The sequence below is a fragment of the Arachis stenosperma genome, chromosome 5 (assembly GCF_014773155.1).
Source record: "Arachis stenosperma cultivar V10309 chromosome 5, arast.V10309.gnm1.PFL2, whole genome shotgun sequence".
Lineage (NCBI taxonomy): Eukaryota > Viridiplantae > Streptophyta > Magnoliopsida > Fabales > Fabaceae > Arachis > Arachis stenosperma.
This window is the reverse complement of record NC_080381.1, coordinates 20,052,390-20,077,178: the sequence shown is the minus strand read 5'-3', so window position 1 is coordinate 20,077,178 and position 24,789 is coordinate 20,052,390. Positions and strand designations below refer to the sequence as shown.

The following is a 24,789-nucleotide window of genomic DNA, read 5'->3' as shown; positions in this document are numbered from 1 at the left end:
AATTTAAGTGACAAAACGGTGCGTTTAGGAGGGTGTATTTTATTTTTTATTTATCCTTTACATATTTAAGCAAGCTTATTTCTTTCAAATCAAAATTATTTGCTGTAGGTCAAATCTGTTAAACATGTATTTTGACTATGTTCCCATTTATAGGCTTGCTGCAATCGGCTTTAAGGCATGCAAATAATCTAGATGGATACATATTTTTTTTTTTTTTGGGGGGGGGGGGGGGGGGGGGGGCGGTGGGTTTCAATTATTGGGTGTAAGCTTTTTGTATTCTGACTGTGTTCTTCTTATATCCGGAAGTACAGAGCCTTGAAAAGGATTAAAGAAGTTTGATATTGAATTTTCTGTTGACATTTTCAGGAAATGAAAGACCTGAAGATGAAAGCAGATATGGTTTAAAAGTTAATGGAGAAGGAATATCGTGTGAAGGTACTCTCTTTTTTTCATATATGGAATATGCACTCTGGTTTTGGATTAGGTTACTGCTTAAGGCTTGTGTTTAGGTTCTAGGTTTGAGAAATAATAAAAGAACAAAAAAGAGATAATCTAATAAGATCTTGCTCTTTATCACATCAAATATCACATTAGTCAGTTGCATTAATGACTGAGGATAATAATGATGGCGAAGAAGACATTGACGACGAGAGCAATGGTGATGATGGCTAGGTTAGAGTGCACTTGGTTTCCCTTAACTCGGTTAGGTTAGTACTTACGTGAGTTACTAAGTTTGGGATAGTTTAAGAGAAAATCACCTGTATGTGGTAACTCTAGAGTCATTATTACCATTAGAATAAAACAGTGGTCTAGCATAGTTATGTGTCTGACCAAAAACAAATAGCTTAGTGTGTAGAGTAGATTCTTGACGTTTTTATATGTTTATGACACTGCATAACAACCTTTGAAGCTGTGTTAAAAAAAAAATAGAGGATTACTGTTATATGTTCAGGGAAAAAATGCTTATAACATTTGCGAGTTAGAATTTTGGAAATGGTTTAGTTTCTTGTTAGGACACTAGATACTATTATTATCTTTTCCTATTTTGTTAACCTATAACTCTTCAGGATTCCAATTAACAATTGAGCTTTTAGGTGTGGCTTTTATTGCTGTAATTCTCTTCCTGATTTTGTTCTCTTGGGTTGTGTATGCAGGCCCTTGCCCAGCAACATAAGTTCTTATAAGGTACTATTCTTTGCTATCATGAAACAAATGTTATCAAGTGACTAATGTTTGTCAGTTTTGGTCCTTCATTATATGTAGCTGCAACTTTTCCATTGTAGTGCTATTAGTGATAGTTGAGAGTGCCTTAACTTGTCAACTTTTACTTCGTCTTCATAGTACTTAGCTTCAGATTCTTAGATGCACTTGTGGATATTGTCACAATCAATAACAACATTTTAAGATATGGTGCACGGCTAACTTGAATTCTGATCTAAAATGACATTTTACTTATTATTGATTGTGAGCACAGTTCATGTGTGTCGACATATAAGTCTGTTTAGTTGATTTTCATGTCTATGCTTTATGTTAGGCTAACATCAATTTCATGCTTCAAGTGGCATTGTTCTAATTCACGGTTACTTGACCTTTATGAGGCATGCGTCTCAAAGCATTGCACATAATTGTCTCAAATTCCTAAATATTTCAAGGGATCTTCAGATGAGTTCATTGATGCCAACATTCAACTCGCACTGGCTGTTGTGAAAAAGCTCCAGGAGAAACAGGAGACCCGAGCTTGCTTAGTAAGAAGACGCATTATTTTCGTCCCATCCTTACTTAGAAGAAATATTTATTTTCATGAATAAATTTTTACCTTCTGTTTTTCTGGAGAAGATCTTATGATATATGTTCCCGGATGTAGGTCTTCCCTGATAAGCCAGAAATGCGCAGAGTCTCCGAGTTGTTCAAATCAGCTCTGGATTCGGTAATGAAAATACACTTATTATGATTTTTTCCCATCTTTCTCATGGATTTATCTTATTTTCCTGCATCTTTCTTATTTTGAAGTGTCATTTTTGTTGTGCATTCAGATTGATGGCATTACCATTGGTTCCTTAGATGATGTCCCTGCTGGACCTATGACTTCATTTTTCCGATCCGGTAGGAACACCCTTGATTTTGATTTTGAAGATGAAAATGAAGGTTTGTTCTTTGGGGAAAATGGCATTAGGATATTGTACTAAGTCAATAATTTTTTTCCAAATTATCATCTTCGAAACTTAGGGATGAGAGAATGTATCAAAAATTCAAAATTAATAATAATGCATGATGACTTGATACCTGAACTGCAGATAGATGGAAGTCTAATGAGCCTCCATCACTCTACATATTCCTTAACTGCAGTATGCGTGAACTTGCAAATATAGAGAAGTATGTGGTATGGTGTCTCTGCCTTTTGAATGTTTCTTGAACCTCTTTTCACTTTTAATATTTGATGTGCTTATGAAATTTCGCTATTCCTTATTTGCATTGGCTTGTTGTTGGCTTATTCATTCAGAAAATGTTTAGTTTTTTTCTTTGGTGATAACATGCAATGGAATATAAAGCTTGAATCCTTTCATTTGATTTTGGGACAGCATGTAACGCTCTTTTTTGTATACTATTTTCTTCCAACTCTAGATTTTGTTAGCCTTTGTTGGCTGTATAAGCGATTCTTAATTATTAGCTATTGAACAGGTTATATTTCTGACTTGTTTCATGTAGGTGGCAGTTACTTTAATGTATTTTATATATTGTTACCCGTTGAATTTTGCAGGAAAAATTTGCTGTGTGCCTGTGTCTACACTAACACTTCTATTTAATCTTGAACTAGACACACTACGGTATATCCCCCTCCCTCAAATAAGTCTATCGGATTTTTGTTCAAGAATGAAATCTTATTGGAACTGTCCAGTTCATCCTTCGGAACCATATCCCATCCCGGATCTGATGAAATAGGATGAATTGAGACAGTATTTTGTAAATACATAATTATCTTGAATATAATAACAATTTCTTTACTTTCCGATCGCCCGGAAAGAACAAAAGACATCTTGTTCTTTCTTCAGCAATTTCTGATCTCTAGTAGATACATGTTGCAGTGCTAAATCCATAATTTTAATATAATTATTTTTGACAGAAAGTTAGTATTGCATTTACAGTGCTGATTTAGGCCTTTTGGGCTTCCCTCCCAAAGATTTGCATTACCGCTTCCTTTCACAATTTACTCCATTATTCTACATTAGAATCAAAGAGTATTCAAAGGTGCCTCTTCTTTATTGAATTGTTTTTACCTGATCATTTTCTCAAATAATTGGTATTGATTGTTTTCTTTTTATGTTTTTAAGACAGTTGCAATAGCACCTTATATTGTCAATTACAGTGGAGCAGTGTTCCGCCAGTATCCAGGTATGGCTATATGGTATTTTGATCTTAGTATATAACTGGTGCACAAAATTGTTACTTCATGGTTTGTGGTTCAGGTCCTTGGCAGGTGATGCTTAAGCAAGCAGATGGTTCTTACACTTGCATAGCGGAAAGCACAACCCGCTTCACCCTTGGTGAAGTAAATACATGATCTTCAACTCTATTCACTTTTTAAACTGTAAACACTTTGTTATTAACTTTTAAACTGATGTAGGCCAAAGAAGAGTTGTTGAGAGTCTTGGGACTTCAAGAAGAGGAGGGAAGCTCTCTAGAATTTCTTCGAAGAGGCTACAAGGTGTTCTATTTTGTTAGTTTATCAGTCTATGTTTTTGTTTATGCTTGTTGCTTGTTTGTTGGCGTGTCTCTTATTCACAGATAAGGCCATAAGGGTGCTTTTCTTCAGCTTATTTTGCCAAAATACTGTATAAGAAAGCCAGGTTTCACATATTTGGATAAAATTTAGAAATAATCAGGATTTTGCCAGTTTTAAGCTTTTTTATTTTGTTGGAGCTGAAGATAGTAGCTTATAAGAAAATCAAATTTTAGTTTTTTCAATTATAAAGAAACTTCTGTCAAACATGCCTGAAATCTTTTACCTGCCTCATTTGATATTGCAGGCAAGCACATGGTTGGAAGATTTTGATTTGGAAGCATCTTCTGCATGGAGGAGCTGATCACTACACTGTAAAACTACTATAAGAGATTCTCTCTGTTTTTTTTTTTTAAATTTAAATGTAAGTTTTATGTAATATTCCCAATTTTCTGTTCAGTTTGAAACCAATGTGACCCATTTGTGGCATTTATAGTTGAATTGTTGCAAACAAATATCAGATGGAATTTCCAAACCCAATTGTATCAAATCAAATTGTGGGAATCCACTAAGGTATATCAGCAATTAGTTTGATAAAAGATTAAAGAAACCCATCATATCCCTGAAAAGACCATTAATCTCTCTATCTTGCGGAATTGATTTGGATCCTCTCATACTTAGAATAAAATAGTTTGCTCTAACCAGATCATGTTTGCTTCAAACATGAGAGGATTTAACTATGTAATCCCATAGTTTGATTTGCTAACATGCATAATAAATAGATGATGATTTGAAATGTAATTGTATTTATGCAATCTGCACAAGCAATACTATAGTCTTCATTTCTTGTGACTATCACCATTTAAACTTTTTATCTTTTGTTTATAATTATGACAAGAACTTGATATTGCCATATTAGTTGTAACGTTTCTCCTCTGATATACTAGGAAGCCTAAGCTTATATTGGTGCAGATTTTTTGCCAAAATTTTACATGCCAGACTTTGTTAGCTAACATGTTTACAGCACTTTACAAATGCAAGAAGTCTTACACTGAGAGACTGCAATTGGTCCTCGTTTCTACAAACAGAAAAGAAAAAGATAGAGGTCACTTTGGACCATAATGACTGAAGTCAGGTTCAGATGGTTTTTGAATTCTTCCTAGACTAGTGGAACTACCTGCTTCACGAAGCCTATGACCGTGAAGTACATTCGCGGCAAAGCGTGAAGCATACATGGTTGTGGCAAAGCTAGATGAACTTGAGGAACGTTTAACCAAGGCCTTTGCAGAATCACCACCACTGTCATCAGAATCATAATAATACTCTTCCTCCTGCCTTCTTTGCATGGTGTGTTTCCTCCTCATATACCTCCTCCACGCGGCTTGAATGTAGATAGCGGCCCATGTCCTCCATTGCTGTGAGTAGAACCTGAAGGTATGCTGAACCTGCCTACTATGAATGTATCTAAACTGCGAAGCGACAAACTTAAGCTCCTCCGCTTCCAATGCGAATGCCTCGACCTCATTTATGGCCTTCACTGTCCTAGTAGATGATGGCAAGTTTGCTGCAGCTTTTGGATCTAGTGCCCATGTTAGTAGCTCCTCACCACAGAAGTCTCCTTCTTTGAGAAGCCCTCTGTTAAAGAATCCACTCCTTCCACCATCTGTGGTGACACTCTCTAGGCGTCCACGGATGATGAAGAGCATCTCGTTGACAGGGTCTCCTTCCCTAACTATGTCAGTGCCCTCTGTGTACAGAGTAGGTTTCAGTCGCTCGCATATAGCATCGAGCAGGCGTTCCTCCATGTTAGCAAAGAGAGGAACCTGAGTATACATATCCCATGCACAGGAAGACCAATGAGAAAATGAAGATAAATTCTTAGATTCTGAATTATTTATAACATAACATATCTCAGAAAGCAGAAGTTAGTATTCTTAAGACTCACCCTTTTAACCAGATTCAAACAAAGATGCCGTTTGATATCTCTCCTTAAATCTTTTGGAAGGCTCTTCATCAAGCTCTCTTCATCCACGCCTCGGGTATTCAGCCACTTGTATTGATCATAGCGTCTGACTCTTTCCCTTAGTTCTGGAGGAAGCGAGCGATGATGCATCCATAGCTCAGAATCACGTCTTTGGATCCTCATTTCGTCAAGATGAACCGACATTGAGTCAAGGTATGTCTGTTCATTTCCACAATGACACAGAGATTAGAACTTGCCATGTAAATTTTTTAAAGTACGTTTGATTTTATGACATGAACATGAAATGTTTTAGTGTCCTAAAGCATAAAGATGTTTTGATTCATCTATTGAACATTTCAAAAGATCATCTGCTAACAGTTTAAGTTGAGCAAATAAACACAAACTGCAGCTCCGGTCATTTCACATGGAAGAGAAACATAGAATGAGGTTTGTGGTAATTGTGAATGATATGAATGCACACAGATGAAGTACCTGAGTCCAAGGGTGGTTATGATGAAAACTGTAGTGAACTATTTTCTAGGGAACAAAAAAAGTGCATGGAATTGAAATTCCTCCAATTTTGAATTGGATACCAAATATACATAGAATCTTAAATCATATAAAAAACTTGAAACTAATACCGAAGTTTGTAGAGACCATGTAACAGTTACTAAACCCAACTCTGCCTATGTTACATAGCCGGTCCCAATCCCAAGCTCGGATAAAAGAGGAGGGTTGTGCTAGGCCTTTGACAACTAACATAAAACTTTGTCGAATTTTCATGACATAATACAAATGTCTTGACTTATCAAGTCAAACAAAGGAGTAGATCAAACTTAAGCCATGTATCTTTTCCAAGGAAAACTAGTTTTATGTCTCACAAATTTGCATAGCAATAAGCATCCTTAATAAATTGAATATCAATAGTGCTTGCTGTGTTGTTCACCTGCATGTTTCCAATCAGAAGTGCGAAAAGGATGAGCCCCATAACAGCTATTGCTATGGAAAACCACACCTCTTTACTGTAGGTGCTGGTTGAAAGCCCTTGGCCAATTGTACTGTCAAACTCAAAACAGAAGGAAGCTCAAGCTTGTTAAAAATTTGCCAATGCATATTTAAATTGCAATGGTTTTCTCCAATGTTAAATTATATTACATATGACATTCCCTTGATTTGTTATGCCTATATGGATATCCCTTAGGTTACTTATTTTAACTTTACAGGGGAGTCCCTACTGAGATTTGGAAAATCTTTAAGATAATACAATTGTAAGTGCATATTTATCCACCATTATTTATTACATTTGACCTTACACTAAGATAACAAGATCATAGGTTCAAACCACGGAGTTAGCCACTAATGCAGGACAATTTGTGCCAAGATGGCGCATATATATACTATCTAAATTTTCTGAATTCGTCATTGCCTACTGCTTTTGCTAGTTATATAGTGTAGGCAGTGCAACAATTTACCTCAGATTTTGAAGGCCCCACCATAAACAGTAACAGAACTTAGGAAAGACTTCAACAGAAGCAACAATACCACTCTTGATTGCTTGAGCAAAGATTCCATAATTGAACTCACCATCAACAAAGCACTTCTTTACAAGAACATCCTCACTGACATTTTTCCAAGCATCAAACCCTGGGATGTGCTTATTGGTACTTCCACAGTACAAGAAATGACTGTTACATCTATTATCTTCAAGACAAACATTGTTCCAACATGTGTCATTGCGTTCTATGGCAAGTAAGTACCAAACGGAGCCAGTTATCTGGAACAAAGTAGAAGAATGTTCTTAGTAAAACTTTTTACACTGTCAGTCTACGATGTATCAATCATTATGCCTATGTTCTTAGTTTATAAAATCCTAAACCTTTTTTTTCTCATAAACAGTTGAAATGTTGCACTTTTGAGTTGAATCCTTGGATTTATGGATGGAATTAGTATGAAAGGACTAATTCGTCACCATTTTTTGAATGGTGAGAGATGAATTCATCATTTTCAAATCTTGGTGGACGACTTTGTCCTCTATATGGTGACAAATTCTTGATTTAGCAGGCTAGTAGAGATTAGTGGTGATACTTTTGGTGATTCTTGCTATAAACAAGACATCTCTAATTAATTAAAAGTACATATGATGATCAAATGAGGACCCTAAAGAAAGAAGGTTCAATCATGCAACATGCACTTACATGACTAGCTAGCATAAACCAAATCAAATAGTAAATGGCTCCAAGCAGTGCATTTTCTGCAAAAACACCAGCTGTCTTTTTAACTTCCGATGCTAATGGAAGAAACCTTAGAAATCTTGGAAAATATTGCAGGATCACAGTTCTCAACAGTGCCGTTTTTGTACTCAATACCTCTGAATGTCTTGTTTTGTATAGATATTTCCACACTATAATCTGCATTAGAAACATGTAGAAAATGAACCATATTGACAAAGCAATTTTCAAATATAACTAAAATCATCATCAACTTGTATTGAAGTTAGAAGTTTTGTTCAGTAGCCCTTGACAATTCAAAAGGCATGGTTTTCAAACCTGTGGCATAGGAAACACAGACATGAAGTCGATAATGAAATATCGCTGTAAATATCTACTGGCAATCTTTGCAGGATCTATGACAAGTTCACCTCTTCCAAACACACGAGATGAAGGCGCGATATAAGCAGTTCGGAACTGAAAGCTTATGCGCAGGAGATAGATAAAATCCAATACAGTCCTCAGTGCTGCTGTAAAATTCGCCAGTGTGCTATCTATGGCGAGGCAGAATGACTTGACGTTGAAGTAAGGGAGATAGAAGAAGAAAGGGTCAACAGCTACTGAAAAAATGCAGAGGATCTCAAAGAACTTGTTCCAATGGAGAAGGTGCTTGTCTTGAGGATCAAACACTTTCTTCTCTGAAACTTTGAGATCTTCAGGGAACACTGCCCAAGTAGTTACACCAGTTTTCAGTGACCTTCCAAATGTTCTGAGTCCTGCTGATCCTTTCTTCACTCCTAGCCTAAAGGATTGTGAAGGATTCTTCCTTGCGCGGCTGCCAACATGGAAGATCGATCTTAGCCTATCCATCAAACTCGGTCTGCCTGAGAATGACATGTTAGAATCAAGATCATCCAACCTGCATTATACACTCTATGTTAGCTTCATTATTGGCCTTTGAGTGAATTCGTCACAATGACATAAAGATACTAACAAGAGACACAATTTATTTTTTATTTTTTCTTTCATTATTTCTATCAAATTTTGATAATTATATTTTTCTTCCAAAATTTTTTGTACGGAAAAAATAAAGTAAATTAAACTTTCATAAATTTATTCTAGTTTATCACCAAACAAAATATAAGAACACTAATTTTTGTGTCTTGTTCTTAATGTCCTGTACTCAAAATCAAACGCAATCTAAGAGACTATTTTGTATCACTTTTTTTAGGACCAAAATGGTAGCCTACTCTTAATACTTACCTTGTTTCATAACCATGATAATCATGAAACTTTTATGTATGTAAGTAACACTTGTGAACATTTGAAGCAATTGTGTCTTTATTGTGTATAAGAATTTGTGTACCTTACAAACTTCTCCCTCTGGCCTCCAATATACTGTGACTTGTAACCAGTGTCAAACATTTTGAGGAAATTACATAGATACCTCGCCAGGAATTGGTGATCTTCCTAGCAGTTTACTGTCTTGTTATTATATCAGATAGTTTAGTATCCCATTTCCTGCAATGCAGAGAGAAAGAGAAAAAAAAAAGGAAGCCAAACATGTTGGAAATTTTTTTTATTTAATTCAAAGAAAACTAATTATGAAAAAAAAAGGTGACAAATGATCCTTAGGAAATAATGTAATTGCTTATTCATCCAAGGCTAGAAACCTATCTGATGTTCATTGGGTTGTGTTCTTATTGATTTGATAATCATAATGCTAATTTCTAAGAATGATTTGTTTAATTTTATTTTATTTTTTCCCTTCAAAGATCCCTAATTTCCATGTTCATATTAAAGGAGATGTATACATAATCATGTAAATACAATGTTGAAATGCACAATTGAAACAACATTAAATTAGGAAGGTTAAAAAAATAGAGGAAGACTTACTGATGAGAATTTTTAAGGCTTTGATTTGAAGAATCAAGAGAGAAATGACATAAGATGCAGATTGATGAATAAAGAAAAGAATGTTTTTGTTTGTGATGATAAAGGAATTGGAATTAAGGTGGTTTGGTTTGGTTTGGTTTTTGGAGTAGATTTAGGTAGTTTAGACCGTTATGGTAGTTAAGGTTATTGTCCCCGCCATGCATGCATGCCATCACAACCTTCACACGTGCTATACTATATTTATTTTTCAGATATCACTCAAGTCTTCTTGCTATTTTACTTATGATATCACAATTGTCTTTCTTTAGTCCTCAAATTTTATAAACGTGACTCACATTAGCCCGGGACAATTTCTGGGGCAAAAACGTTAATGAAACTCTGACATGGACAACCAAATGTCATGCTTGAACTTGTAAAACAGCATCGTTTTGGTTTTGACACTTAAATAGTCCAAAAACGGCGTTGAAACACTTATTTTAAGAAAAAAAGTTTCAATAAATACTACTTACGATGTTTTTTTAGACTATTGGGGTGTCAAAACAAAAATGACGTCGTTTTACAGAATCAATGTGATATTTGGCTATCCACATCAGTGTTCTGTTAACGTTTTTGTGTCGAAAATTAGCTTATAGACTAATGTGAGTCACATTCGCAAAGTTTAAGGATTAAATAGAGGCAATTGAAACTTCAGAGACTAAATTGAAGATTGCATACAAGTTGATGGACTAAATTGCATACAACTTTATTCGGAATTATAAAAATCTACACATATTATTATTTAAAGAAAATATGTATATAATCCTACAGAAATTAAAACCATATCCGATCCTGACTTTTATATAATAACTTACTAGTAGAAAAGATCTCCTTAGATGTAGAGACTTCAAAATGTATAGTATATTGCTCATAATTTTATATGAAAAAAGGTATATTTTTCATAATCAGTTACTATTATTTGTTTGTTATCAATGTATCACATATATTCATGTTGAAATTAAAAATATATTATGAAATTAAAAAGAATGTATAACTATCAAGGATCTCGCAAATTAGGAAAGATCCTATCACCACCAAAAATTTCCGATGAGGCCAAAAAACACGTTGAAAAATTTATAGCCACTAGAACCTTATCCTTTTTCTGAATGTAATATTTTTGTTATTTTCTTATCATTGGAAATCTCCTTTTTTTTATTGTGTTGATTGATGGTCGGATCTTTTGTATTCATTCTCACATAATCCTATTATATTTTTCTTGGAGTAAAATAACAATTATATTCTCAAAAAATTTAACTTTGGACTAATTAATTTTTTTAAAATATTAATTAAGTCCTCCGCGATAATAAATGATAGACATGTATGTCTTTTCGTCAATAGATGATGCGAAACGAAATAGGGTTGTGCATGCATTTCGTTATTTACAATGGTGTGTATTTCCTTATTAACGAAATCTTCGTTATTTTTTGAGTTTTCATATAACTTTTATTAGCGATTTTTTATTTATCATAAATCCTACCAAAACAGGTAGAGTTTCACTCCAAAATGGTTGATTATCTTTGTGACGATCTTTCATAAATAAATATGTGACTTTCTTTTTTTTTAAGACATTATTAGTCCTCTGTTTATTATAAAATAAATATCAATATATTTGTACTCCTTTCACACTATAGATATCAATTAGATTAAATGTATTGATAATATGATATACTTAATAGCCTTGGCTTTTTTAGTGAGGATATGATTCTCAATGAACATTTCAAGAAAGTAATTGATACCTTCTTAAAACACACAATTTGAATTGCTTAGCCTCAAATTATGCTAAGCCTATTCAAAGGGGAAAAAACAAAGAGAAAAAGTTGAATCTAGAAACTTATGTATTTTAACAAGGTTGTCTCTGATTATACCCCCCAAAAAAATACTGTCTTTGTGGTGCCTCTGTACAGAACCCCTGAATATTTTCTCCCACAAGGTATTTTTCTTTTTTTTTTTTTAATTACGATCACTAGGACTAATCTGGTTTGAGGAGTTGACTTTTTTCCCATCTCTTTATTGTTTATTCTTCTGTTCTGTAAATGTTTTTTTGATGGATCCTCTTATTGAGAAGCACACTTATGAGTTAGAATCATATAACATATGTGTTTCACTTAGCTTTATAAATATCCTGTAGATAAATTCCTAAGTTTTGAATAATCATAATCATGTTGATATAGCATAATTCATGATATATAGTTATATACCCTTTGTTTATTTTTTGAATAAATTCCTTACATAATTCAGAATTGAAATGATATACTCAGATTAAAGCTTCAAGAGTCTAGATTAATTCTATGATGTTCTGTTTATTGGATGATGATGATGATAATAATAATAATAATAAAAATAAAAATGGTAAGATTATTTAATTTATTATTGAATAATGACATAATCATGATCATATATCTAACAAATAAACCATGCTAAATGTAATGATTTTATATGATTTTTTTAATTACAAATAGAATAATAATACTAAATAAAATATATATTCTTATTGTTCTCATATTTTGATTGATTATTATTTTTGGCAGTAAATATCTAATTTAAGGGCCATGGAAATACTTGATGATGCAGTTGACAACATGGGGTTGAGTAACAAAAAAGTTTCAAAGCTTCTACTTGTGCTTTTCATAGCTATTCCTTTGGTTTTCATCACAATTACCTCAATGTGCAAAATCTCAAATAATTTTCTTCCTTTTGAGGGGTTTCAAAAGGTATTATTAGGAGGAAAATATCAGAATAATAATAATAATAATAGCATGGAATTGGAAGAAAGAGGAATAGTCCAAAATATGACACATGAGAACTTAGGAGGAGGAGGAGAAGAAAAGAATAATACTTTTGAGGTAAGCAACATTGTAAAGTTGTAATGTCCTTGTTATTTTTTATATATGATTTTAGTTTAAATAAGTTTTAAATTTCTAGCAAATTTATTTATTTATTTATTAGTTCTTTGTAATTTTTGTCAAATTCTTTTAAAATTTAGGATATTTTATTTTGGTGTCTATTATTTCCTAAATATTTATGTATTTTGTTTTATGGGTTAATATTTACCAGAGCAAGTTAATAGTAGGTCTAAAATAAATTAGACAATAACTAAACAAAAAAATATGAGTTTTAGATAATAAAAAAAAAACTTAATTTTAACCCAATAATTTCAACCTATATTTCTGATATCATTTTTATTTTTGGATAAAATTTTAGATATTGGAGGATTGGCCTAAGAAAAACAACTACTTGTGGCAAAAATAATCATCTAAAAAATGAAATTGGTTGAATAAGTTGTGTGTGAATCAAAATCAAACTCTCTAAAATTATTAATTAGGAATTTTGATGGTATTTTTTTTATTTTTAACTTGTAATTCATTCTAAAGTCTAATCTAAACTTAATTAATGGCTAAATTAAGGTATCTCAAGGGAAAGTTCAGAATAATTGCACTGCTTCACAAGAAACAGTAACAGGTGGAGGTTAGTTATATGCTTCTTCTTTTTTTTTTTCCCTATTTTTTTCAACTTAAGTTTTTTCGTTTTTATTAACCTTAAGTTTTCGTTCATTATTATATATTGTGTTCTTATGAGGTATGATTATGAAGTATATAAAATTTTGTTAAAACTATAGTACAGATTAGATAAGGCACAAATTTAAAAATCGAGAAATAATTTATGATTTAAGATTTATAATAAGTGCTCTTATTTGATATTCACAGTAAGTAAATGGAATAGTAGTAACTTAATTATAAAAATTAAAGTACCAAACTAAGTTGTACATAAATTTTAGAATAAACTCTTCTTTTTTTTTTTAACTCTAATTTATAGAGTTGTAATGGCATTTTATCTCCAAGACAAAACAAATAGATAAAGAAAAAGACAAAAATATTAAAATTTTCTATCTCTATTTATATTTTTACAATTAAATAATTTTTATTTTGCTATATTTATATTTTTATCTCAAAAATTAAGACTCATTCTTAATTTTTTTTATTAAATAAAAAATATTACACTCGTTATTAATTAAACAAATTTTAATTCTTTATTTTAAATTAAAACTCATAATTTATTATTTTATTTATTACTTCTAATAATAAATCATTTTTAAGAAGTGTTACAAATAATGTCTAAATATTGCTTATACTTATATATGGTATTAGGAAAAGTATAGGGAACCAATATACTATCTGCCAATTTATTACCAACAATAATTAATTATTATATTTTAAATACATGTATAAAGAGACACATCTAGAAAATACATCTATAAAGACATTTCTATTAGACACTTTCATTAAACACAATCATAAATAAGAATTGAGTTGACAGAAGTTGGTAGAGATAGCGGGATTGATGATATTATTGTTCTCTAATTTTTCAGGGCCAAAAAATAATACACAAAAACTTTCAACAAATGATTCAAAAAATTCAACCACACATGACAAATTTCTTGATGGACTTTTAGCTTCTGAATTTGATGAATCAACATGCCTAAGCAGGTATCAATCCCATTTATACCGCAAACCTTCTAATCACAAGCCATCTCCATATTTGATATCTAAACTCAGAAACTATGAAGAATTTCACAAAAGATGTGGACCAAACTCTAGAGCTTACAAAATAGCCATGCAAAAAATAACAACCCCAAGTTCTAAAACACATCATCATCATCATCACAATGATAATGTTGATGCTGCAAAGTGCAAATATCTTGTATAGACACCTGCAAATGGACTGGGAAATCGAATGATTAGCATCGCCGCCGCCTTCCTCTTCGCCGTCCTCACAGACAGAGTTCTGTTGGTAAGATTTGAAGCAGATATGAATGGCCTATTCTGTGAATCATTTCATGGGTCAACTTGGATTTTGCCTATGAATTCACCCTTTTGGAACCATGCGAATATTGAGACATATCAAAGTGTAGTGTTAGCTAAGGTGGACAAAGCTAGAAACTTGACATTGGATCAATTGTTATTGCCTTCTGTTCTGTTTATTAATCTACAACATACAAAAGAAGATCCTGAAATCTTTTTTCATTGTGATCATAATCAAAAAGCTCTCAAGAAAGTTACTGTCTTGATTGTTCAATCAGATCAGTACTTTGTGCCTTCTCTGTTCATGACTCCATCTTTTAGTCATGATATGAACAAGATGTTCCCGGAAAAGGATGCTGTTTTCCACCACGTCGGCCGGTACCTTTTCCACCCTTCGAACGAGGCGTGGGGACAAATTAGTAAATTCTATGATGCATACTTGGCGAAAGCAGAAGAGAGGATTGGACTACAAGTAAGTAGCGACGGATTCAAAAAATTTTGTTACTAAAAGCATAAAAAAAAGAGTAAAATATTTTTTTTTACTATTCAATGTATTATTTATGGTGAAAACTCAGGTGCAGTCAATTTCACGTGAAATTGATAGTTGAGAGGTGTTAGATAAAAATTTAGTCAAATTAGTAAAATCATCTAACGGTTCTCAGTCATCAATTTCACATGAAGTCGACTGCACCTGAATTTCCACAATTATTTATAATAGTAACAAATACGACATTAGTTAAGACTATAAAAATATTTACATATTGCTCATAAAATATTTGTAGATAAGAGTGTTTAGACCCACTTTCACGCCTCAACAAGCAGTTATGGACTTGCTTTTAAGCTGTGTTACAAGTAACAAGATACTTCCGGAGGTCGATATGCGAAATCCGGCCGGCACGACGGCTTCAAATGTGGGGAGAAACAACCATACTTTAAAGGCTGTTGTTGTGGCATCTTTGTATCCAGAGTATGGTGAAAATTTGAGAAGTATGTACCTTAAAGGACCAACTATTACCGGAGAAGTAATAAGAGTTTATCAACCAAGTCATGAAGAAAAGCAAAAGTTTAATGATAATGTGCACAACATAAAGGCATTGGTGGATATGTATCTACTAAGTTTATGTGATGTGTTGGTGACTTCTTTATTGTCTACTTTTGGGTATGTGGCTCAAGGTTTTGGGGGTTTGAAGCCTTGGTTACTCTGGGCTGGTAAGTAATGAAACACATTTTTCACCTTGTCTTAGGGACTTGTCACCTGAGCCTTGTTACCATTTTCCACCTCAGTATCAGTGTAATGAGAATCCCAAAGAACATTTTGCTACTTCTTTCCCACATATATTTGAATGCAAGGATTATTATCGTGGAGTGAAGCTGGGTGATGGTGTAGTTCATTAATTCTTAATTTCTTATCTAGCTTGTAGTTCCATTTTGTTTTCTCTTTTGTAATATTGTAGGTGTATATTTGTTTACTTTTTTTCTTTTGTTGGTATTTCGATTGAGAATTGTACATTTTGAGCTTGTTTGGATGAGCTTTTAAGAAAATATCTTTTTTTGAGTTATCTTTTTTTAAAAGATCTTATGAAAAAAGTAAAAGTAATTTTATGTTTGGGTTTCTCATTTAAAAAGATCTTTTATCAATTACATTTGGGTATAACAATATAAAAGTACTTTTTTGTTTATTTATTACATGAAAAATATTTTTTTTAAGAAAAAAAAGATCTTTTAAAAAAAGATGTAAATTACAACTTCTCAAAAAAGATTTTTTTTTATTTTTCTAGTGCTTTTACTTTTACTACTAGAAATTTGCCAAACACGTTAAAAAATAAAAAAAATCTTTTTTTATTTTTTATCAAAATAATGACGCCCAAACAAGCACTATATTTTAATTTTTGAGTTTGGTTTAAGAATTGTAAACCAATAATGTCTCTTAAGGTTAAAGTTAAGCTATGATGTCTAGTTAATTTTGTGATTATTATTTAATCGGTTGACAATTAGAATTTTTCTAAAAAGCTCAAGTATTCATCTATTCTTAGTATATAAAAGTAGATACATAAGTTTACCACATTATTTTTAAAACATCTTTTTCTTTCTATTAATGCCATGTCAGCAATATCGCTTACTTGGCAAAATTATTTTAAAATTTTATTTGGCTGTTTTTACAAAAAAAAAATCCAGAAAATTCATTTTTCACCTGTTTAAACCTATTTACTTCTAAAATAATATCAATAAAAGTTCTCTTTAATAACAAAAACAAAATAATAATACAAGATTTAAGTTTAATTATTCTAAATTGAAGTACAATATAAAAAATTAAAAATAAGATATCATAAAATTCATAAAATAACAGACTAAAATTCATATCACATTAGGGTTTACTTTCTTAAACTATGCTATTTATATGAAATATGTAGATATGCGAATTTGCGAATCGGATCCGTGGATATCACTGCCATATCCGCAATCGATAGTGCGGATCAGATAATATCTGCAAAATTCGGATCGGATGCGGATAATTACCGCAGATATGCGAATATTATCCGATTCATGTGCAGCCCTAGGCACACCATGAACCAAACTTGGCCACGTGTATAGTAGTAACGTGGGCCGTAAGCAAAAATAATTTTGACCTTTGACCGTTACACGATTAAAATGGTGCGTTTCGAAACAAGTTGAAAATCAAATCAGACTATCAGAGTTTTCACTCTGGGATTCACACGGCGGTGCATAAGTTTTCCATTACTATCTTTCTTCCCTTCATCGCGTTTAGGGTTTCAGAATTTTGCTCAAGTTTTAAAAATCAACTCAATATCCTCAGTTACGGTACGGTTTTTTCTTTGTTCCTTGTTTTGTTTTTTCGGTCATTGTACAGTATAATTTTTCTTATTTTTGGGTTTGAGTGAAAGTTGAAAAGAAAAAGATGTTCTGGTATAGTCGAATTTCATACTTTTCATGCTTGATAAATCATTTCAATTTATGCAAATGGAAGCGTTATTTGGGAAGATAGGGATTCAAAGAGCATCTCTTCTGTATTCTGTTTTACACAGGACTAAGATTCTGGACATTGTATTTGTGATTTGGTGTATATAATATAAACATTGCCTAAATGCACTTTATTTTTTTAAAAAAATAAATATTATTACCTTGGTTTGAAAAGATGATCATCAAATTTTGGGGTAATAGGTGATTATAAGGTGAAAATCTAAGAAAGTAACTTCAGGATTTGAACTTCTAATATTGAAGTGTGTAGGTAAAATTCATATGGTGTCATGAGTTGCAATCAACGGCTTTACTTTTTTGTAAAGATGTTAGAATTCTTTTCTGAATTAAATTGTATGCTTTATTAGTGTAAATATACTTTGGAAAAACAAAAATGAGTCTTTTTTGGACATTGTATCTGATATGGTGATGTCTGGCAGTGATTCTTGCAGATATTGGATATTTAAACAGCAGAAAATCGCTCGAGCCGGTACTGATGGGTATAATCAGGAGTTGCTTCTCATTCATAGCAGGGACAGTCTATGGCATTTATGTGGCTCAAAATTATCAAATTCCTAACATTACCAAGCTAATTGACACTACCTTGCACAAGGCAAAGCAAGTTGAGGAAACATATCGCAAGCCTAAGAAGAAGGATTCTGATGATGATAACTACGATTAGTTCCCCTATATGGTGCTACTTCAGAATCAGGTTCATATTGCTGTGATGGTAATTTCTTCTTTGTTTTGTCTTCCTCAATGATATATAGGGTCAAATAAATTTGTTAACAAAAGTTTATGGTATATCGAAATGAATGGAAGAGTGTTAGAGGAGATTTCTTAGCATTTATAAGAGCTTTTTTCACTTTTTTTAATGGGAAATGTTATCTTTCCTTTGTCTCCCATGTTTGGAATCTTACATTGAAATTACAAATTAAAGAAATGTATAATATACTCATTCATTAATCTTGAATAGATTTTGGGACTGGGCAAGAAATTTGTTTTTACGGTCATCAGAATTACGTAATATACCTGGAGTTTTATGCCTATAAATTTTAATGGTACTTTACCTATTCTTGATATAGTCATCATCTTATTGTGGCTTGTTAATTATACAGTTTCATTGTTGATGCACAATTTTGACACCAAGATAAAACACTTATGCGAATAATATTAACTATATATTTAGTTGTAATAATTCACATTATCTCATGGTGTGTCTATCTATGTAATGTTTAATAAACATTCTCATTAGATGTGTCGTCTGCCTGTTTCATCTAACAAATGAGCTTAGATATATATCTTTTTTAAAGCAACTTGGAATTTCCTCTGAAATCATCCCCATGAACTTACATGACTGCAAGAATTAAGGAAACATGGTGGCTGAATATTTAAGTTACAAACATCTCTCGGTTCATTGATTGATGTGCATTCTTAGTTAAGCTTTAGAGTGTTATTAGGATATCTCCTTTTTACTTGTGGTGGCATGTAAAAATACCTTAAGCATTTAGAGGCTCTATTCTAAAGACAGAACATAAAGTAATATCAGAATTGAATATGTCATTTTTCTTTTCATTTCGAACTTAATTTTGATGAGTTCAGTGTACGAGTCTTACATTGCCATTCAACCACATATTTCTATTGGTAAGATTTTCAAGGTATTGGGTGATTCACTCAAAACACTTAAAATGATTGGCAAGACAAACTTGAACACCTGTTCAAACTTTTTATTTTTGATAATGCATCAAAATTAAACCATACGAGTGTGTGTGATAATTTTGGCCAAAATCTGTTGGCGAACACTAGCTAGGGTGCAGGTTTAAATAGGTTGCAGGTTTAAATTTGTTGAAACATTAATCTTATGTTACGAGTTACGGAATTTCCTCTAGGATTGCCGGCATGAAGTCTAAAGGCGGTGTGAACTCGAATGTGGGGATCACTTGCATGAAGTTTCAAGAAGGCACGAATTAAGGAAACTTGAGAACAAAATTGTCTAGTTTCATAACAATCTCTCAACAGTTACCAACCTCTCTATTGTATAATTTTAGATGGTTCTTGAATTCCATTCATATGCTGCTTGTCACTCGTGGTGATGTGTGAAGATATTTTTCAAAAGTGCCAAGGACAAAAATATCTTAAATCTGTCTTTATTCGTATCTAGTAGTTTTTAGCCTTTATCTTTCTGCAAGTACTAATCTCATGCCGCAGTATTCTCATGAAATCACTCCCTTAAAGTTACAAGGTGATGAAAGTCAAGGAAATGAAGGGGTGAAGCATTTATGCCTCAGTCATAGGGTCATAAGTGTCTTTGGTATACTATGCATTTTAAAATAAATATAGCTCAATTTTTGTCTCTAGTGTTTTCTGCTGTCTATCCCTTTGTGAAAACATGATAGTTTAAGGTAAATCTGGAATCACTAATTGGATGAAACAGAGCACATGGGACCTTGGGCATGGGCCAAAACCTGGAACTGAAATTACTATGAAACGTAGCACTTGCAAACTTTTTTTTTTGTCAGATGAATTGAACAACTCTCGATCCTAAGTACTACACAACAAATCCAAACACTCTTCACATTTAATCTCATGGTACGGGTTTTTCTCCGAGATCATTCTCATAAAGTTAAGGCGGTGACTAGCGATACTTCCGAGATCACTCGCATAAAGTTAAGGTGACGACGGCCGATAATCAACTTGTCCAATAAGAAAAAAGGTGACATATAGGCACAAAAACATTAGAGCCTCGGAATCATTCCTCAACGGTTAGTGACTTGCCTCACTCTTCACTTGGACTTGGGTTCTTGCCTCATTCTTCACTTGGACTAGGGTTCTGGAATACCTTCCCTTTGGTATTTTGGTTTCTAGAAGACCACATTTAAGAGACCTCATCTTGTTATTTTTGAAATAAATATCGATGACAAAATCAAGTTTTCTTTTTAATGTATGATTCCAAAAGCACTTTTTAAAAAAAATCACTTGTGATCATTTCTTTTATTTTTTAGTTTTGTTACAAATAAAGGATCATTTTCTAACTTCAAGAAGTCATCAATTAATTTTTATATATTATATCTTCTATTATTAAATAGAAAAGGAAATTCAGAAGATAGAATTTAAGATAATTTTGTCTTTTTCTTTTGATTGTTTATACTTTCAATAAAATATAATGATTGTCTTAATACTTGTATAAAATTAAAATGAGACACTTAATATGAAATAGAAATATCTAATAATTATTTATCATTTGTCCCTCGATAAATCTTAATTAAGTAGTCACCTAATCTTATGTTTAATGTACTCTTCTCCACATGAAAAAATAAGTAGGTGGAAATCAAGTACTAATCTCATGCCGCAGTATTCCCTTGATATCACTCGCATAAAGTTACAAGGTGATGAAAGTCACGAAAATCAAGCGGTGATGCATTTATGCCTCAAGGGGTGAAGCATTTCTGCAAGTACTAATCTCATACCGCAGTATTCCCCCGATATCACTCGCATAAAGTTACAAGGTGATGAAAGTCAAGGAAATCAAGGGGTGAAGCATTTATGCCTCATAGTCATAGGGTCATAGTTTAAGCTTTCAAGTGTCTTTGGTATACTATGCATTTTAAAATAAGAATAACTCAATTTTTGTCTCTAGTGTTTTCTGCTGACTATCCCATGTTTACCCCTTTGTGGAAACATGATAGTTTAAGGTAAATCTGGAATCACAAATTGGATGAAACAGAGCACATGGGACCTTGGGCATGGGCCAAAACCTGAAACTGAAATTACCATGAAACATAACACTTGCAAGCTTTTTTTTTTTTTTGTCAGATGGATTGAACAACCTCCGATCCTAAGTACCACACAACAAACCCAAACACTCTTCACATTTAATCTCACGGTATGGGTTTTCCTCCGAGATCACTCGCATAAAGTTAAGGTCAATCTCATAATGTTAAGGTGGCGACTGACGATACTTTCGAGATCACTCGCATAAAGTTAAGGTCAATCTTATAAAGTTAAGACGGCGACTGGCGATACTTTCGAGACCACTTGCATAAAGTTAAGGTGGTGACGGCCGATAATCAACTTGTCCAATAGAAAAAAAGGTGACATATGGGCACAAAAATATTAGAGTCTCGGATTCATTCCTCAACGGTTAGTGACTTGCCTCACTTTTTACTTGGACTAGGGTTCTTGCCTCACTCTTCACTTGGATTAGGGTTCAGGAATACCTTTCGTTTGGTATTTTGGTTTCTAGAATACCACATTTAAGAGACCTCATCTTATTATCTCTGAAATGAATATCGATGACAAAATTAAATTTTTTTTTTAATGTATGATTCCAAAAGCACTCAATAAAAAAAATCACATGTGATCTATTCCTTCAATTTCTTTTCATTTTTAATTTTGTAACAAATAAAGTATCATTTTCTAATTTCAAGAATTTATTAATTATTTTTTATATATTATATCTTCTATTATTAGATAGAAAGGAAAATTTAGAGGATAAAATTTGGAATAATTTTGTCTTAGAGACTTGTCACCTGAGCCTTGTTACCATTTTTCACCTCAGTATCAGTGTAGTGGGAACCCCAAAGAACATTTTGCTATTTCTTTTCCACATATGTTTGAATGCAAGGATTATTACCGTGGAGTGAAGCTGGGTGATGGTGTAGTTCATTAATTTTAATTTCTTATCTAGCTTGTAGTTTCATTTTCTTTTATTCTTTTGTAATATTGTAGGTGTATATTTATTTACCTTTTTTTTGTTGGTATTTCAATTGAGAATTGTACATTTTATATATTTTAATTTTTAAGTTTTATTTAAGAATTATAAACCAATGATGTCTCTTAAGGTTAAAGTTAAGCTATGATGTCTAGTTAATTTTGTGATTATTATTTAATCGGTTGACAATTAGAATTTTTCTATACAGTTAAGGTATTCATTGGTACAAAATAATTAAAGGTAGAAATTCAGATGCAGTCAATTTTATGTGAAGTTGAAAAATATAGTCAAATCGATCAAATTATTTAATGGCTTTCAATTATCAACTTTACGTGAAGTTGACTGCACATGACTTTTCATCATAATCAAATAAGTCGCAATATGAAGTTATGAACCACCAATCATAAAATATATTGTATTTCCATAATTAAAGATATAATTTATAAAAACTAAATAAATAAAAGAAAAGTGATCTTGACGCTGATGGAGCATGGGTGATCAAGCAGATAAAAGGTATTATAGTGCACCCCCGATAAGTTGGCACACCTTGAACCAAACTTGGCCACGTGTATAGTAACGTGCACCGCAAGTAAAAATTGTTTTGACTTTTTGACCGTTATGCGATTAAAACGGTGGGTAATTTTTTTAGTTATGGAAGTTTAAAATGTGTTATGCTCAATTGTAAAAAAATATTGTGTTTTTTATTTATACGGAGATAATTTTTTTTTTTAAATTGAAATTCACAAATCGAAGGACCAGTTTTGTTTTGGAAATAAAACTTAAGGTCAGATTTGGGGTAATAGAAAAATCTGAGTCTCAAATTTGTGTGGACTGAAGTTTTTTTTTAAGGAATATGAAAATCGGTTAGTCAATTTTGTTAAAAAAATTATAAACCACAAATTTATATTTAAAAAAAAATAAAATCACAAATCACCTTCAGATTTGTGATCATCCATACCAAAAAAATGAGGAAGTATAGGGAGCCAAATCACCTTCAGATTTGTGACCATCCATACCAAAAAAAAATGAGGAAGTATAGGGAGCCAATGGAATATTCGTACAATATGTACAATGGGGTTTAAAGATGTTCGATTCAGTATTAGAGATATAACCATTAGTGTTATCTTTTTCTATCAGCTTAAGCTTTTGGGATGAGTGGTTTCATAACATAGTATCGGAGCTCTAGATCTGAGAGATCAAGAGTTCGATCTTTGGTGAATCTCAAAATAAAGTTTAAGTTTTTGGGATGAGTGGTTTCATGACAATGTGACATGAGATGTTTATTATCTCCGTACCCAGATGGTTATTCTAAATAGTATAGGTAATGTTCATTTTATTCATATTGGACCAAAGATTTAGCTCATTGTATACATTGTACACTTAAGACCATTGACTCTCTAGCAGTACTAAAAAAATACACCAACTCTCCACATTATTTAAAAATAACACCACAATCTCAATATTAAAAATAAAAAGTTCTAAAACAGTGCATTTCGAAACAAGTTGAAAATCAAATTAGACTATCAGAGATTCACTTTGGGATTCACAAGGCGATGCATAAGTTTTCCGTCACTATCTTTCTTCCCTTCATCGCGTTTAGGGTTTCGTAATTTTGCCCAAGTTTTCAAATTCAACTCAATATCCTTAGCTACGGTACGGTTTTTTCTTTGTTCCTTGTTTTGTTTTTTCAGTCATTGTACAATATAATTTTTCTTATTTTTGGGATTGGGGGAAAGTCGAAAAGAAAAAAGATGTTCTGGTACAGTCGAATTTCATGCCTTTCATGCTTGATAAACCATTTCAATTTATGCAAATGGAAGGGTTATTTGGGAAGATAGGGATTCAAAGAGCATCTCTTCTGTATTCTGTTTTACGTAGGGCTAAGGTTATGGACATTGTATTTGTGATTTGGTTTATATAGTATAGACATTGTCTAAATACACTTTATTTAAAAAAAAAACAAATATTATTATCTTGGTTTGCAACGATGATCATGAAATTTTGGGGTAATAGGTGATTATAAGGTGAAAATCTCACCAAGCAACTTCAGGATTTGAACCTCTAATATTAAAGCGTATAGGTAAAATTCAGATGGCGTCATGAGTTGCAATCGACGGCTTTACTTTTTTGTAAAGATTTTGGGATTCTTTTCTGAATTGAATTGTATGCTTTATTAGTGTAAATGTACTTTGGAAAAACAAAAGTGAGTCTGTTTTGGACATTGTATCTGATATGGCGATTTCTGGCAGTGATTCTTGCAGATATTGGATATTTAAACACTAGGAAATCGCTCGAGCCGGTACTGATGGGTATAATCAGGCTTCTCATTCATAGCAGGGACAGTCTGTGGCATTTATGTGGCTCAAAATTATCAAGTTCCTAACATTACCAAGCTAATTGACACTACGTTGCACAAGGCAAAGCAAGTTGAGGAAACATATCGCAAGCCTAAGAAGAAGGGTTCTGATGATGATAACTACCAC

The 24,789-nt window shown here is 32.5% G+C and overlaps 2 protein-coding genes and 1 pseudogene across 8 annotated transcripts; 2 read left to right on the top strand and 1 right to left on the bottom strand.

Annotated features, from left to right (window-relative positions):
• Positions 1-242: 242 nt before the first annotated feature.
• On the top strand, positions 243-5,805 carry LOC130982399 (protein LPA3-like; annotated as a pseudogene).
• On the bottom strand, positions 4,825-9,313 carry LOC130980533 (putative cyclic nucleotide-gated ion channel 7). The gene is made up of 7 exons (XM_057904202.1): positions 9,255-9,313; positions 8,228-8,807; positions 7,877-8,089; positions 7,154-7,455; positions 6,628-6,739; positions 5,664-5,900; positions 4,825-5,541 (listed from the first exon to the last, which is right to left on the bottom strand). The coding sequence occupies exons 1-7, from the start codon at positions 9,311-9,313 to the stop codon at positions 4,825-4,827; spliced, it is 2,220 nt and encodes a 739-aa protein (XP_057760185.1).
• Positions 9,314-11,508: 2,195 nt separating this feature from the next.
• Positions 11,509-24,606, top strand: LOC130982398 (probable fucosyltransferase 8). Of its 7 annotated transcripts, none has more exons than XR_009087156.1 (5): positions 11,509-11,750; positions 12,392-12,663; positions 13,225-13,285; positions 14,187-15,091; positions 15,402-16,174. XR_009087156.1 is itself a non-coding variant. In XM_057906394.1 (5 exons), exons 1-4 carry the CDS (start codon positions 11,654-11,656, stop codon positions 18,275-18,277), a joined length of 672 nt encoding a protein of 223 aa, XP_057762377.1. In that variant the 5' UTR covers positions 11,509-11,653; the 3' UTR covers positions 18,278-18,325; positions 24,556-24,606. The 7 variants fall into 7 exon arrangements, 6 of the variants coding, with proteins under 6 accessions (XP_057762377.1, XP_057762376.1, XP_057762375.1 ...); XM_057906394.1 differs by lacking the exons at positions 14,187-15,091; positions 15,402-16,174 and adding exons at positions 18,036-18,325; positions 24,556-24,606; XM_057906393.1 differs by lacking the exons at positions 14,187-15,091; positions 15,402-16,174 and adding exons at positions 18,036-18,325; positions 19,485-20,024.
• Positions 24,607-24,789: the final 183 nt, after the last annotated feature.

What these genes read in the sequence shown, in the direction of transcription:
- LOC130980533 (XM_057904202.1), bottom strand. Translation starts at nt 9,313, where the DNA reads ATGTTTGACACTGGTTACAAGTCACAGTATATTGGAGGCCAGAGGGAG. An exon ending in GGTTTATGCTAGCTAGTCAT is followed by an intron (nt 7,456 to 7,876) that starts GTAAGTGCATGT and finishes ACTTTGTTCCAG; the next exon opens with ATAACTGGCTCCGTTTGGTA. An exon ending in TGGGGCCTTCAAAATCTGAG is followed by an intron (nt 6,740 to 7,153) that starts GTAAATTGTTGC and finishes TGAGTTTGACAG; the next exon opens with TACAATTGGCCAAGGGCTTT.
- LOC130982398 (XM_057906390.1), top strand. Translation starts at nt 14,552, where the DNA reads ATGATTAGCATCGCCGCCGCCTTCCTCTTCGCCGTCCTCACAGACAGA. An exon ending in AAGAGAGGATTGGACTACAA is followed by an intron (nt 15,092 to 15,401) that starts GTAAGTAGCGAC and finishes AAATATTTGTAG; the next exon opens with ATAAGAGTGTTTAGACCCAC.